Source organism: Rattus norvegicus, chromosome 11 (genome assembly GCF_036323735.1).
Source record: "Rattus norvegicus strain BN/NHsdMcwi chromosome 11, GRCr8, whole genome shotgun sequence".
In the NCBI taxonomy this organism is placed as follows: Eukaryota; Metazoa; Chordata; class Mammalia; order Rodentia; family Muridae; genus Rattus; species Rattus norvegicus.
The window spans coordinates 37710153-37726940 of record NC_086029.1 but is presented as its reverse complement, the minus strand read 5'-3'; the positions used below and the strand labels follow the sequence as shown (position 1 = coordinate 37726940).

The window sequence follows — 16788 nt, the reverse complement described above, 5'->3', positions numbered from 1 at the left end:
ACTCAGGTGACAGCAGATGCTGGCGAGGATGTGGAGAAAGAGGAACACTCCTCCATTGTTGGTGGGATTGCAGACTGGTACAACCATTCTGGAAATCAGTCTGGAGGTTCCTCAGAAAATTGGACATTGAACTGCCTGAGGATCCAGCTATACCTCTCTTGGGCATATACCCAAAAGATGCCTCAACATATAAAAGAGACACGTGCTCCACTATGTTCATCGCAGCCTTATTTATAATAGCCAGAAAATGGAAAGAACCCAGATGCCCTTCAACAGAGGAGTAGATACAGAAAATGTGGTACATCTACACAATGGAATATTACTCAGCTATCAAAAACAACGAGTTTATGAAATTCGTAGGCAAATGGTTGGAACTGGAAAATATCATCCTGAGTGAGCTAACCCAATCACAGAAAGACATACATGGTATGCACTCATTGATAAGTGGCTTTTAGCCCAAATGCTTGAATTACCCTAGATCCCTAGAACAAACGAAACTCAAGACGGATGATCAAAATGTGAATGCTTCACTCCTTCTTTAAATGAGGAAAAAGAATACCCTTGGCAGGGAAGGGAGAGGCAAAGATTAAAACAGAGACTGAAGGAACACCCATTCAGAGCCTGCCCCACATGTGGCCCATACATATACAGCCACCCAATTAGACAAGATGGATGAAGCAAAGAAGTGCAGACCAACAGGAGCCGGATGTAGATCGCTCCTGAGAGACACAGCCAGAATACAGCAAATACAGAGGCGAATGCCAGCAGCAAACCACTGAACTGAGAATAGGTCCCCCGTTGAAGGAATCAGAGAAAGAACTGGAAGAGTTTGAAGGGGCTCGAGACCCCAAAAGTACAACAATGTCAAGCAACCAGAGCTTCCAGGGACTAAGCCACTACCTAAAGACTATACATGGACTGACCCTGGACTCTGACCTCATAGGTAGCAATGAATATCCTAGTAAGAGCACCAGTGGAAGGGGAAGCCCTGGGTCCTGCTAAGACTGAACCCCCAGTGAACTAGTCTATGGGGGGAGGGCGGCAATGGGGGGAGGGTTGGGAGGGGAACACCCATAAGGAAGGGGAGGGGGGAGGGGGATGTTTGCCCGGAAACCGGGAAAGGGTATAACACTTGAAATGTATATAAGAAATACTCAAATTAATAATAAAAAAAACGTTTAATTTTGGACGAAAGGTGTCACCCTTTCATTTCCCTGTAAGATCTCTCGAGAATTGGAGCTGGATCTGTTCTTCTCCATCTCCTAGGGGTTCGGGTTCCCTTCTGTCCATACGGACAGGAGATGGTGATGATGAGCAAGTGTATTCGGGAAGGAGTGTGATGTTTGAGTTCCACTGTCTCGTTTCTCTTTGAGATGTTTTTTCTTGTAGGTCTGACTTTTGCGTCACCTTCATGTTCTGATGTGTCAGCCCTCTGGCTTTCCCTTTCCCAACTTTCAGATGCCAGGAAAAGGCTGGTGAGGGGTGAGCCTTTTCTATGCACTGAATAACCAGTCACTCTATGGTTAAGCTATAGTCCCAGCCTGTTCTCCTGATCTTTAAATTGGGGGTGGTAGTGATGAGTTCTTTGGATTTAAGTGTGTGTGTGTGTGTGTGTGTGTGTGTGTGTCCAATATGTGTGTCTGTAAGTGTATGTGTCTATAAATGCACATATGTGTGTGTATATGTGTGTGTCTATAAGTGTCTGTGTGTCTGTGTGTCTAAGTGTATGTGTGTCTATGTGTGTATATCTGTTGGTATGTGTCAGTCTGTATGTGTATATGTGTATGTCTGTGTGTGTCTGTAAGTGTATATGTATATGTGTATCTATAAGTGTATGTGTGTATGCACATATGTATATGTGTCTATGTCTATGTGTGCATGTGCACATGCATGTGTGTGTGTGCATGTGCCTGTGTGTGTGCATTTGTGTATGTGTGTGTGTGCGCGCTCACACACGCGCGCACCTGCTGGAAGTCTTCCTTATATGATGTTCTTCAGATGCTGATGCTGTCCATTTTTTTTGAAGCAGGATCTCTTTCCTGGCTTGCCTTTCCCAAGTCTGTCTTTCTGTACCTCCTAAGCAGGCGCTAGCATGGCTGACACACTCATGTAGCTTCCAGGGATTGTTCTCAGGCCCTTGTGTTTGGATAATAAGTACTTTATTGACTGAGCTACCTCCCTATCCTTTGCTTGGCTTTTGTAGTAAATGAATGCCATAAACAAGAAAAGCAAATATTTTCACAGAGCAAAAATGTGTTATTTGTTGAGGACACTCAAAGGACAGACATGCAGGACAAATACTAAAAGGTATTTGCAGAGTTAGACAGATGGTCTGTAGGCAAGCTGGTAGATCAGTGCTGACTTCTCTGAAAGGAAGGGGTGGAGACAAGTCCTACCACCACACTTGCAGGGATTCCTCTCTCTCTCTCTCTCTCTCTCTCTCTCTCTCTCTCTCTCTCTCTCTCTCTCTCTCTCCCCCTTTCTCTCTCTCTCTCTCTCTGTCTCTACTCTCTCTCTGAAAGAGCAGGTCTTCTAGCTTGCTTTCTATTGCAGAGTTAAACAAAGAAAATCAGGACCCAAAGCAACTTGAGGACAGGGTTTATTAACCTCACACATTCTGATCACAGTCTACTGGGAGCAGAAGTCAGAGCAAGAACTCAAGGCAGGAACCTGTAGCAGGAGCTGAGGCAGTAGCCATGGCAGAAGCTGTGTACTGGTTTGTCCCTCCTGGCTTGTTCAGCCTGCTTCCTTACACAAGCCACGACCACCTGCTCAGGGCTGGTCTCCCACACCAATTAATAATCAAGAGTATGTCCCCACAGATTTGCAAGCATGTCAATCTAATGGAGGCATTTTTCTCAGTTCAGATCCCTCCCTTCCCAGATGACCAGAGCACATGCCAAGTTATTAAAAGAACGAACTAGCAAGCACATCAGGTGAAGGAAAAGGTTGTGGCCTTACAAACCAGAAATGCACCTAGTATTATCCCCTGTCTCCCTCTGCTAGCCTAGGGAGGGCCCAGAGCTTGGAGTCTGAAGCCACGTTATGTCAGGAGGTAGCTGTGATTGGGAGCACATCTGGATGGTTTTAGGCGATTCTAACACTGGGAAGTTTGTGTGTAATCTAGGAGAAAACGGCTTTATGAAGACTCATCTCTCTGGTTTAGAGCAGATCCAAAAAGGATCGAGAGCAGCGTTCCAGGAAGAAGTCCTTGGTGACAGAGGCCGAAGATGAGCCATCACTCAGTATCTTTTCGGACTTAACTTTGATCTCTCCTCCATGTTACATTTTACCTCCCTGCCTCCTTCAATCCTTTCTCTGAAATTACCCAAAGCAAGCACACATGCAATAACAATAGGAAAACAAAAAACGAAAACCACCTCCCATCCCCAACCTCAAACAGAGAAAAATGGGTCATCCTGCATCCTGTGCCCTTCTTTGGTGCATTCTAACGACAAAAATTCCAGGTTACAGTAGGGTGCTGGGTGTCCTCCTACCAAAAAATAAAAAAAAAAATATCCTGTTTCTTTTGCTAATGTTCTCGGCCTCGCTCCACCTCTCCAAATAGAGAAAACGAACTGCGGATAAAAATGCATGCATCGCAGCAGTAGCTCTTCAACCACATTCAGGAGAGGCCTGCGGGGTCGGATGACTCAAGCTCGCGGGGACGAGCCGAGAGCGCTCCCGATTTCCCTGGAACCTTAACGTCCTAGGGTTCACCTTCCCCCGACTGCGGACCCCTCTCCCTGACCCAGATCATTCCTCCCTTGGTTCCTGGACCCCAGAGGAAGCTCGGGTTCCTTAGCTGGTGCCCAAGACGCCGCACCTGTGGGCTCCCTGTCGCCTCCCTTTGCGCTCGGGCGCAGCTCCCCGGGGCTCCGCTAGGGGTCTCTCTCGGGTGGCAAGCCGGGTGGGCGGGATCAGCTGACTCTCCCGGCTGCCAGCCCCGCCGCCGCGCTCCAGCTCTGTCAGTTTCCTCGGCGGCGGGAGGCGAGAGCACTAGGAGCAGAGAGAGCGCGGGGGCCACCGGAGACGGCGGCGGCGGCGGCGACGACGCGGACACAGTCAGGGTGCGGCGGATCTTCCACTTGCACACGGAGCAGTCGGTGGCCCACGCAGGATCACGATGCTGCCCAGCCTGGCACTGCTCCTGCTGGCCGCCTGGACGGTTCGGGCTCTGGAGGTGGGTGCCGCGCCTTGGGAACGAGACGGGGGTGGCGGGAGCCGGAGGACACGATCCTCCCCATCAAGGAGCTTGAATCTTGAGATGCGGGGGACTGTCACTGGTAGACCGTTCCTAGCCTCCCCCGCCTGCGGGCGCCCTGCGCTTCGGCGTCTCTGGCCCAACCCTGCCGGGGGACGCGCTACCGGACCGATGAAGAGGGAGCGGGTGAGGCTCTGGGCTCCCCACATCCGTGCCAGCCGGAGGACGGGGGGTTCGAGCCTGAATGCAGACCCTGACTCCTCCCTGCCTTGAGATCGGGTGTCTGGGATACGAGAGACACCCAGTTCGAGGGGAAAGGGGGACACATGTGGCAAACCGAAAGCGCAGTGTCTCATAATTCAGTGCCCTGAGAGGAAATCGCCGCCCTTCCCCTTCCTTAGGGTCCTGGGTTGGAATGGGGGCAGCTCTGGATGCTGGGGAGCGCCTGGCTCACTCTCCCTTCCCACCCCCGCCTGTCTTGACTGCGAAGCTGGGCTTTGCTCCTGGCGGCAGCGGGCGGCGGCTGCCTGCGCAGCGACCCTCTCCGGAGTCGGCGCGGGGTCTCGCACCGCCTTCCTTTTGCAAACTTTGTGCATTTCCGTGTCTCCCTTTTGTGTAAGTTCCAAGTGATGGGAGAGATCGGAGAGTGCGGCCACCCTGCACCGTCCCTCAACCTGGATGTCCCGGACTCTCCAATGCACCTCCAGTTTCTCCCTGAGTCTAAGAAGGTCCCCGGGAACAAAAGCCGCGACACCCCGCCCTCACCGTCCAGGGCGCGGTGGAGGAGCCGTGATAGTTTGTGCGCCACCGCGGCTCCTTTCCCCGCGCTGCGCGTCTGCCCCCGAGGACCTGGGGGTGCTGCTGGGACCCCGTGGTCTCCCACCCCCGCACCACCACCACCTACTGCCAATCCTGTGCGGGACTGCAAAGTCCTCGCAGGGAGAGAGACAGAGAGAGAGCCCAGAGTGAGGCGTGCGTCTGGAAAGGGCAGTGCCGGGTGGTGGCGAGGCTGGGGCTCCAGTGCATCAAAGGAGGCGTTTGTCTGATTAAGGTGCGGCCTCCTTAGGGGGCAGTTCTGGGAACTCTAGCTTAGTCACCCTGGGGGGCGCAGGATGTTGGGGAGGGTTCTCGGGGGTCCTTTTAAAAAGGGGGTTCAGATAAAAGGATTGAATAGGGTGAAGATTAAGACGGAGAAGATGGCGCCTCTGCAGTGCAGCAAAGAAAAGCTGTGTGGAGGCTGCAGCCTATGAAATCCACCCACCACTAGGTGTATAACAAGTCTTCTCCATTCATCCAACTCTCCAGCATTCAGCAAAAGGCTTGTTTTCCTTTTTATCCAGAGATGCCTGGAAGTTGTTTGCGTGGCAGCTGGTTTTATTTCTCTTCGTTTGTACCCTTTTCACCATCTAAGCATTTGCAAATATCCCTTCCCCATAGTCCCCTTCTTTCCGCACTACCTCATAGTAATTTTCCCAAAAAGCAATTTCCGGGCGAGTGTTATCCTGTAATTTCCTGGGGGCTATACAAGCTATCACACCAGTGTGGGTTTTTATTTATTTATTTTTTAGTTCTTAATTTACAAGGTCATTGAACTTTACCCCCTCTGATTTTTTTTTTAACCCACAAGTGGCTTCACAATCTGTAAATCACCTCAGACTGGTTAAAACAGGTCTTTTAAGAGTCTTTAGAATTTAGTGTTCCATTTTATCAAAGCCATTTAATCAAGGAAATTCTGATTTCTCTAATGACCCAGGTTTTATTTGTGTAATCATTTGGTTTTCCAAATTGTCGTACTGTACAAAAACGCGACGAAGTAATTAAAGGAATAACTTTAATTTTTGGAACTCATGTCAAAACTCAAATATTTACTTTTCTTGAGCATTTAAAAAAAAACTTGTATAAAAAGAGTCAGGGTGTAGGCCAAGATGAACCGGATTTATGTTTTGGCTTGTGCGATTGTATATCCCTTTTCTGCCAAACCTTCGGAGATTATCCTGAATTTATCACCTTTGAAGGGTGAACGTGAGCGCTACATTCGTGCCTTTGGTGAATCACTGGAAGGTAATTCACCCTAATGAGGCTTGACAGTCCTTGCAGCTCTGTGTCCACTGAAGCCACAGAATTATGAGTTGGCTGCCCTTTGTAAATCGCAGAAAATCCGTCTGCTGCAGGTGGCTCTGTAAAAGAATCCATGTGGACGAGGGTAATGACGATGGGGGCCTCTTCTTTTCTCCCAGCTTGTCGAACGGAGGCGAGCATTTAGCAAACCGCGATGGACTCGTCCTGTTGGCTTGCCTAGAGCTGATAACTATCAACTTGCCTTGGTTGTAGTGGTTCCTTCACTGTCTGGAAAGCTACTGCGAGTACTGGAGAGTAGTGCTTGCTCTGACGGGTAGGAGGCTCCTCAGAGAACAGTGAAGCTGAGGATTTTTTGGTGGGGATCCGTCAGAAGTCACCGGTTACTGCTTGTCAGTGGGAAGCCATGATACTGGCAGGCTATAAATGCTTCTTGTCACCCCAAGCGATAGCGTCTCTCATTACACTTGTAAGACTGCAAGCAATTAAGAGATGGAAACTAGGAAATGAACAGATATATTCAGGATCACAAAAGTAAATTAGAAAATGCAGATTTAAAACGAAGAGAAAAATGGGGATCAGTGGGCTACTGGTTTGAAGGAAGGTGAAGTTACTTTTATGGCTAAGGCTTTTAGTTTACTGTTTATGACACACCAATTTTCTATATCTCTGTGTTACAGAAGTTTATCAGTCCTCCTACATATAGAAGGGAAGAAGAAGGTGCTTAAAAAAACATACATTATTTTTGCAAAGGCATTGCCTTGGGATTTACAGGGCATTTTTGATCAATACATTTCTTTTATAGTCTCTGCCTTTTATGTCAAGATGGACCTGCACAAATTTACTTTAAATATCAAGTTTCCAGAATGCAGTGTTTACTGGACTGCATATATTTTATTTCTCACCCCCACACTGGGTACAGAAGTACGAAGGGTGAATAAAACATGCACATAATTATAAAAGAGCAGTGTTGTGTGCAAAAAAAAAGAAAGTACAGATTAGGCAAAGAAACGAAAAAGGACACAGTAAGTGGGATACGGAGAAAGTGTTACATGATAAAGGCCTATAATTAAAAAGAGTAAAGGGGCGACAGGATTAGATAATCCTGGGACTGTTCCTGGTTGTAAGTTTCCGGTCTGGTTTGTGTCCCAGGTCTGGGGAATAAAGGTTAAGTATTTGCATGAATTCTATTTGCTCACACACAAACACCAGAGTTTACACGGAGGGCCTTTGTCTTATCTGTGTTCTCCATGCTGGCTTCCAAGCCAGTCGCAGATAAGGTTTTATGGAATGAAGGAGGACACACAGTGTGGCGTTCTGTTGGATTCATCTCCTCGTCTATTCATTAGGGGGAAACTTGACTGATTTATTTTTAGGCCAAATCCTGTCTCTCAGCTCCGATTATCTTTACGTAAACCCAAAGCGTCTTTTCCTTCACGGAGCTTCCATTCATCCAGGGAAAACGGAAAATAAACAGAAACTGTGGCAGGTGTAGGCCAGACTCTGGAGCTGGGTGAAGCATTCGAGGAAGGAGGCCGAGGCTAAAAGCAGCCTGAGAGGTATCCCTAGAGCCATCTTAACCTCTTAACCGGGAGAGTGAACAACAAAAAGGAGCTTCAAGGCGCAGCTACCAGGAGGGAAGGGAAAAGCAAGTTTTGAAAGTGCTTCCATAAGGAATGTTAACCGAGAGTGCTCATACTCGGTTGTACATCAGGATCACTGAGTGTCTGTCTGTCTGTCTGTGTTTGTATATGTGGTGTTGGGATTTCATATGGAGACTTAAGCATGATAGGCAAACGCTCCACTGCTGAACTACATCCCCATCCCAAGGAATCATGGAGATGAAAGCGAACCAATGAACAAGAAAGTTCAAGAGCGTTGCCAGAGTTCCACCCAGTACATCAGAAAGGAATCCCTGGGAGCAAGGCCTGGACATTGGCCTTGGGGGAAGAAAGAGAACCATCTCTGGGCAGTTTTAAAATAGAAACTGTGATTTTTGAGGGCAGTTACAGATGGACCAGTGTGAACCACATTCAGGATTCAGTCAAGCTGTTCTGAAACCCAACGAGCCAAGTGACAGCACAGAGGCTGGTAACCCTGCAAAGAAGCAGAGGTCTCCGTTTGCATCCTGTTCCTCTCTCCTTAAAGCTGCTGCGTCTTGACATTACCTCTGTAGCCAGGGCTGCAGTCACATTCCACTCCCTGAGCTAGATGACCTTGTGGCCTTGCAGGAAACTTGCATCACAGAGCACACACCTGCATTTCTGAGGGCCTGGCCAGCAGCCAGTTCTCTCAGCTCCCAAGCCCTAACCTCTTTTTTTTTTCCTGTTTAGTTTGTTTGTTTATGCAACTCTGACACCTTTTCCCTTTCATAGTGGGATCGAAGATACAGACCTTGGAGTGCAGATTGATAATTAATACTGTCTGTGGCAAGAGCTTTCGAGGGCTGCAACCTTCTCCACCTTACATTCTGTGAACCGCCCTCACGAGTGGGTGGGGAAGAGCAGGCTAAGGTGAAGGACTGAGCGAGCTCCCCAGATGAGGAGCAAGTATAAGTGAGTATACGGATTATATCTCTGTTTCATTTGCAAACGGAGGCATTCCGGAAGAGGGGATGTTACATAGCTCTTTCCTTAGCTTAGCATGGATTGCTTTTGAGGGAGACGAATATTTATTGTGAAAACAATGTTGGGTGAATTTTTTTTCCAGATTGTTCTGCCCAGGAGGTTTGACGGGTACCATCTTAGGGATAGGAATGCTCCCAACAACGCTGGATTAGAACAACTGTTGTAGTAATTTATTTAAAAGGAGATTTGGGTTTGTTTTTTTTTATGTTTTATTTTTTGCTACTAGTTTTAGAGAAACTATATTCATCAAGGAATAGCTAGCTATTAGAAAAGAGGTTACAGAGAACTTGGGTTCCCTTTCATTCAGTCCTAGCTGCAGTAATGAGCAAAGAAGATATTTTATTCAGATTTATTTTGTATAGCTACTTTTTTATTTTTTTGAGATGGTGATCTATTTTGCTTAGTTTTGTTGTTATTGTTGTTGTTGTTTGTTTGTTTGTTTTTTGTTTTTTTAAAACTTGACAGAAACTAGAGGCGCCTGGGAAGGGGGACCTCAAGCGAGACTTGCCTCTATCAGATTGGCCTGTAGGTGTGAACATTTTCTTGACTTCTAATTAACATGAGTTGGCCTAGACAACTATGGGCGGTGCTACCCCTGAGCAGATAGATAGTCCTTGGATGTTTTAGAAAGCAGGCTGAGCAAACCCTGGAGACAGTGAGCTAGCAAACATCCCTCTCCATGGCCTCTGTTTTAGTTCCTGCCTCGGGTCCCTAGAGCTCATATCCCTGGCTGCCCTCAACGGACTGTATGTAACATGTAAGATGTAATAAATCCTTGGCTCTTCAAGTTACTTTTGGCCATAGTTTTATCACAACAACAGAATCCAGATTAGGACAGGGTCTCTATGTGCCCTTGAACTCCTTACTTCAAGTCATTCTCCTGCCTCAGCCTCCTGAGTAGCTAGCTGGAAGACAGCCTCCTACTACTGTGTCTTTGTATGGCTATACTTTGAAGAGGCATACAGTACTTCAACTAGAGTATATCATGACACACGAAAGCAGAGAACACTTTAAAAATTTATTTGTATTATAATTTTTAAAATTATGTGTATGTGTGTGGCTATTGACACATGAGTACAGCGCAGTTGAGTCCTGTGGAGATTACAGGTCCTGAGGCTAGAATTTATAGGTGGCTGTGAATCAAGTGAATTCAGGTCCTATGGAAGAGCAGAAGTGCTCTTAAGTCCTTCAGCCCCCAAGGAGGGAGATTTTTAGAAAGCCCATCTCCTTGTGGAAAGAATTGGAGGGAACATTTGTAATATTGATTTTGATGTCAGGTGTATTCTTAAGCCAGTAATGTGAACCACCGAGTGTTTCTCGGAAGTCCGGAAAAGGCTAGCATTTCACACGGCTTTCTGTTGCTATGACACAATATCTGAGACAGCCAACTTAAAAAGAGGAAGGGTTTATCTTGGTTCACAGTTTGGGAGATTTCAGTCTATGATTGGTTGGCGCCATATTATGGACCTGTCGTGAGGCAGCATATTGTGGCCAGTTCCTGTCACGGTCACCTGCCTGGAAGCAAACAGGAGAGAAGAAGAGACCAGCATCTCAAATTTCCAAACATGCCCCACCTCGTTAATGACAGAGGCCCTCAGAAGACTGAGCTTTTACCCCACTGGCCTTTGGGTCATGCTTATGATTTAAACTATAACGAACATGGATACAGAAGCCAAATGAGGACATGGTCACTTGAGTATGCATCCAGAGTGCTGTCTACACTGAGATGCCATGAGGGCCATGGTTAAACGTCTGTGCTTTTGTAAAATTGGATAGTAGTCTTAATCATTGTCAAGGATAAAATTATTTAATATATAATACCTTAAAGCAAGTAGATAAATCGATATGTATTAATATGTACTTGATAAATGATCAAGTGTTGCTCCTCTTATAGGAGGGTAGAAAATGAATATTTTTTTCTCATGCATAATTATGGAAACTAAATACTCTAGACGATATTTCACTTATTAGCGTAATTAACTCACTTATTGTCTAACTAAGAGGAAGAGGAACTTGGCAGTGTGTTTTCTGAAAGGATGAATGAATTTACCCAGGTATGACACAGACCTGTAATCCCAGCACTGGGGAGATATCAGTGGAGGATCACAGGTTCAAGGCCAGCTTGGGCTACATAGCAAGACTATGTGAAGGAAAAAAAAAAAGATTTAAACACAGCACAGGTGTAAAAGTTTGTTTTTAAAGTATTTTTTTGTAAAATATCATTTATTATGTATCTGATTTTTCTATTTCAACTGGTTTTCTAAAAATATTAGAATGATTCATGTTCACTGAAAAAAATTAAACAGTACAGAAATGTGCAGGGTTTGTACAAGTAGAGAATGCTCGTTTTTAATTGTGCATGCTAGCAGTTTCCCTTGTGTTTAATACTGAGCTAGTTTTCGCACTGGCTTGATTATTAACACAATAATTAGTTGGACGTCTTTGGATTTGTGTGAGGAGCTGTGGACAGGCTCAGTTTAAGTCTTCAGCTAAGCCTTTTCAATAAAAATGACTAATCAGACTTTGTCATCAGAACAGAAGTAGAAGATTCAAATGTCAGCCAAAGACTGTTGGGCCTAGCATGAAAGGCTCCAGCAACCTCACTCAAGACAGGACACGAAGGCAGCCCTTCTGTAAGGAAATCAGACTCAGAATAAAATGAGTTTATATAACCGCTGTGTTAGGCTCTCATGTCTTTTGTCTGTGTCTCAGTTAAAAATACGTGCAGAAAACATCAGTAGGTCCGTTCATGCTCCATTTTCTCTCTCTGGGTCAAAATTAGCCTAACGATATTTGAAACTTTTCGTAAATAAAACTCTGTGGTTAAATTCTGGCTGCAAACACCGTGGAAGCATCAAGAAGCAAAGCCCTTAGGACTCCAAGTGGGTTTCTGTTGACAACCGTGTATTTGGTATTTGGATAGAGGTTGGCTCTCGTCTGGTTGGAAGCACAGAATCCATATTTAGAACTTGTGCTACTCAGAGAAGGGACAGGGAGGAAGGCTGGATGGTCTCAGATCCCTGGGTGCAGGGCCGGTGGGCACTCATAAGGAGTGAGTCAATGGAACACATTAGAGATGTGTCTGTAGACCATGGATCCTGACCCAGGTACAGCGAAGGACACAGAACACGACTGGATCTCCTCATTTTCAGGGGGCCTGTGTTTTTCCTCTCTACTTCCAAAGCTATTTCAGATTAAAAATTTCACTCAGAAAGAATAAAATAATTACTTTGCTTTTGATCCTTTCCTGGTTATGAGACTGTTCTTTGTCTGATTTTTTTTTTCCTCCCTCAGGGAATCAAATTTGTCCCGTGCTCTCGGTTTCTGGAGAGCCACATACTGCCTTTAAAACAGTGGGGCTCTCTAAACGATAGTGATAAATCACTCTTCCACCTCTCTAGGCGCTCGGAGATCTGTCATAGAAAGTCATTTGTGTTAAGTGAGGAAAAGCTCTGTCGCTCCTGTCGCTTTGCTAAATTTCAAAGCTTTAATGACACTCATATATCTTAACCCCACGGAGACATTTTGCAGGACAATAAACATGAGGCTTAATCTTACCCTGGAGGTGTATTTGTGTGTTTAAGATGTGCCCTTCCAGCCCTTGTTACCAAAATCGCATTCGTTCAGCTTCGCTTTGTCTGCACAACCTGATTCCTTTTAATTAATTAATTAAAATTAATGTTTTATAAACACATTCCTTGGTGATTTAAAAATAATTGTTGACTAAGTTTCAATGTGGATATTTACTGTGAACAGGACTGTGCTGTATGAGGATATGGTCATGCAAGTATATACTGTATGCTAAGAAGATCCTCCCTCCCCTCCCCTCGCCTCCCCTCCCCTCCCTCCCTCCCTCCCTCCCCTCCCTCCCCTCCTCTCCCCTTCCCTCCCCTCCCAGTTTCTTCCACTTATCTTCCTGGGGTTCCCCTAGAGAGTTTCCCTGAAACTTTCATATCACACACACTTATTTTTACAAATCCATATAAGATCTGGGAACCACAAACAAGAATGCATACAAAAAAATCCATCTTTCTGAAATTGACCCAATTAGTGTATGGTGGTTATTTCCAGTTTCTTCTTTTTTTATTTTTCAGGCAATATAATTCCATTCTTTATGACTGGAAATACTCCCCTGTGCGTGCACACTATGTTTTCTTTACATACTCTCCTCTTAGAACCTGGATTGGTTTCATAACTTAGTTGTTATGGGCCTTTCAGCATTAATTAGTTCTTATGAACATATCTAAACATTGATATGTCTGGATGTGCTTAACTGATATTTTACAATAAAATTAATGAAGCAATATAAATTTATTTGTGTTGTTGTTTTCTGCATTTTGGATTAAACTCGGGCCCTGTGCATACCAGGCAGGCTCTCCACCTCTGAGCCTCATCCCTGGCATTAAGCTTCTTTTTAAAGGGTTGATTGTTGGAGTTAGAATACAGTCCACTGAGTCTCATCATGGTGTGCTTATAGCTATGTGCCTCATTGGTTCCTCGACTCGGGGGGAACAAAACCCCAGTGCATTTCATTTTTAAAAGAAAATAGAATGTTATTGTCTCTCAAGACTTGGTGGCTAATCCTTGTATGTCTCTGTTATTGAATGAATTTTCAGAAGCATAATTACTTATTTTTTAAAACTACATCGACAGTGTAAGTTGTAGAGTATAATTTGTAGGCAAAAGTGACCATGGTAATGAACACCATTTTTCAGCCCAACGTAGTTTTTAAATCATTTGAAAATGTCCTCATCTTTTTTAAAGCAATACAGCCTTTTTGGAGTCTCAGCTTAGCATTTTGGAGAATGATACTACAATTTACCATATGGAATGTCACATTTTATAGCAGATATTCCCCAGTCTGATAGTTAATTGTTGTAAATGCATGTTTACAACAAGTATAATATCACCACCTAAATAGATTAGTTTGAGATGAAAAGTTCTTCAGACACTACAATAGAAACGAAATGTTCAAATATGAAGATTAATTTTAAGAATATTTAATTCTCAGATACTTGTATTTAAGTAAACTACATTAATATTAAAATCTAATTTCAGAATCCACTGGCTAATTTTTCTTACCTGGTGTATTAGTTTTAGTTTTGTTACTGTGATAAAATACTGGATGAAGGTAATTAAGGAAAGAAGACACCCCCACACACACACACTTCTCACCCTTCCATTTCAACACCCCATCCCCCAGTGGTTGTTACTGAACCCAGGGTCAGTCTTATGCTTGCTAGTCATGAAGGCAAACGCTGAGTGAGTTTGACACTCAGTTTGAAGAGCTCTCAGCCATGAGGGAAGGTTTTCTATCAGTTCACAGGTTGAGGGTACGATCAAACCTTCATGACTCATAAAGTAGGGGTGGCAGGTACACAAGACCACTTGCATCCATAATCAGGAAAGCAGAGAGTTGAATGACAATGGGCGTGGCAACCACGTATCTCTGCCACCCACTTGAGGATGGGCCTTCCTTCCTCTTTTAAATTCTCTGGAAGCACATCCATAGACACACCCAGAGTTACCCTTCCTGATAACTCTAAATCCCATCGAGTAGACGTACATGGAGATTAACAGTCACACTTAGAGAAGCCTGGATCCATATGGGTACATTCAGAAAAGGAAAATTAGCTTTTTCCTTTTTGTCCCTCAGGAAAGAGCAAATGGTCAGAGATGTCCAAGACCAAGATAATGAAGGATGAGGGATCCTAGAGGGTAAAGTGGAATTCCTTTATTTACTTTACAGATGCTCTTCTCTTTTTATTATATTTTTTTCAGTTATTGGAGAATTTCATAACTCACTACAATGGTTTTTTTTTAACATATTCACCATGTCTTCCTCTATTCTACCTTCTCCCAGATCTACTCCCCTTCCTTCTTACCCCTCCCAACTTTGTGTCCTCTTTATAAAAATATAAGCCACCAAGTACAGTTTGTGCCAACCCTATACTTGTGGGTGTGGAGCCATCCCCTGGAATGCAATCTGCCTACTAGAAGCCACTCCCTAAAGAAAACAAACTCTCCCTTCTTCCAGAGGCCATCAACTGTCAATAATTCTTCAGGCAGGAACGAGGATCTCAAGCCCCTCCCCCACCAGTCCTGGAATGTTGACTGGCTTGATCACGTGCATGCAGTTCTTTCAGAGGCATTCATGCCCGCTGTATTAACATTAAGATTGCAGCAGTCTCGTCATGTTTAGAAGATACCATTTTACTTTGGTCCTCCAAAACCTCTAGCTATTAGAACCCTTTTGATCTCCTTCTGTAGTGGGTTCCAAGCCTTGGGGATAAGGGAGTGGAATAGGGATGTTCTATTTGTGGTAGAACACTATACTGGGATTTTAATAAAGAGTGTGGGACCAGATTCTTCTTGTTTCTTTGTATTTGTGCTGCATTATTTCCCTTTTATGAATTGGATTCAGAGGCTCGATTTGTCCGCTCGTGAACTTCCGAGGGTCCTGTTGGAAGGACACAGATGAGAAGGATTCAGTTTGTTGTTTCTTTTGGGTGTGGGTTTACAGTTGTATTTATTGACTTCATAAATAACTGATAAGATGAGGAAAATGTCATTATCAACCTCTTTCATGGAGAACAGACATGCGGTAAAATATTCCAAGGGTTTATTATCATGTTAAACTGTTTATAATTTCAAAGTAACCTTGCATATTGACTCATTGCTCATTGTCTCATTCATATCAGAGTTTGAACACATACAACCCAGTCCTAAGTCCCTGGTTTTGTTGTCAGCCAAGGAGCTGAGGTTAATGCTGAAGGTTTAAGTGGGATATTTGGGCTTGGATGTCACATGGTTCTATACCTATTCCACAATCTCTTAGGGAATTTGAGCATGATTTTAGTGATGCTAATATTGATTAGGAAGTTATAATAGTTTTATGACTAATTTACTACACATTGCTTTTCCTTCCTTCCTTACAAACAAAACAAAAACAAAAAACTAATTCATGGGCATGTACAAGATGGCTTGTGTTTCAACAGGATTCCTATCTGTAATCTTTGTGATGCTGTATATGGAGTGGAAACTCCTATCGTACCTCACTAATCTTGTTAATTCCACAGTCTAATGTAGAAGAAAAAAGTAGCAAAATAATTAGGCATCCTACGTCAAAGGCTACAATAAAAGGATATGTAATATCTTCGCAGATGTGGCTGAGAACCTTTGGGCAGGACTTCAAGGGTAAATGGAAGTTAGCCTTAACAGAGGGAAGTTCTTGGAGACAAAGAACAGCAAGGGGGTAAAGGATTATAAATAGAAGCTGTTATTATGTGGATCTGAGACTCAGGGTTTAAGAAACCCTGATGAATTTGAACTTCATTTTCTGAAGAACAGTATGCTTTGAAATGTTCTAGAAACAGAAGTGGCGACTGATAACTACAATTCATCTAGATTTAGGAGCGTTAATAAATGATCTTGTCAATATCTGCTTAAGTTTGACCAGTTTGTCACACCTAGCTGCAAGGGAATCAGGCAAATGTGTTTTATTAGCTCAGTACACTGGAGCCAGAAAAGCCATTTCAGGATCTATTGTTAGTGTTAGTTTTGTTTTGTTTTGTTCTGCTCTGCTCTGCTGTGCTCTGCTCTGCTTTGTTTTGTTTGAGACAGGGCTTCTCTATGTAGTATTGGCTACTGTGGAACTCAACTATGTAGACCATTCTAGATTCAAATTCACAGAGATCCTTTTGCCTCTGCTTCCCAAGTTCTGTGCTTACAGGCATGCACCACTATGCCCAGCAGGCTCTGTAACATAGATAAATTTTCTTATTGTAAAGATAGTAGAGGAAAATGAGAAGACCAATAAATGTTTCATTAACACATTATTCTTCATGAACAATTAGAAGGCATTTTGGGGATTTTTCCCTC

General features: G+C 44.2%; 1 protein-coding gene across 7 annotated transcripts in view; it reads left to right on the top strand.

Annotated features, from left to right (window-relative positions):
- The first annotated feature begins 2589 nt into the window (after positions 1-2589).
- App (amyloid beta precursor protein) overlaps positions 2590-16788 on the top strand; it is a 218145-nt gene continuing 203946 nt past the window's right edge. For 3 of the 7 annotated variants that reach the window (XM_006248012.5, XM_006248010.5, XM_063270722.1), the window contains exon 1: positions 3918-4183. In XM_006248012.5, the coding sequence (XP_006248074.1) occupies positions 4127-4183 (57 nt within the window). In that variant the 5' untranslated portion in view covers positions 3918-4126. Of the gene's footprint in view, positions 4184-16788 lie in introns of all 7 variants that reach the window. The other 4 variants (XM_006248009.5, XM_006248008.5, XM_006248011.5 and 1 more) reach the window with 3 other exon arrangements.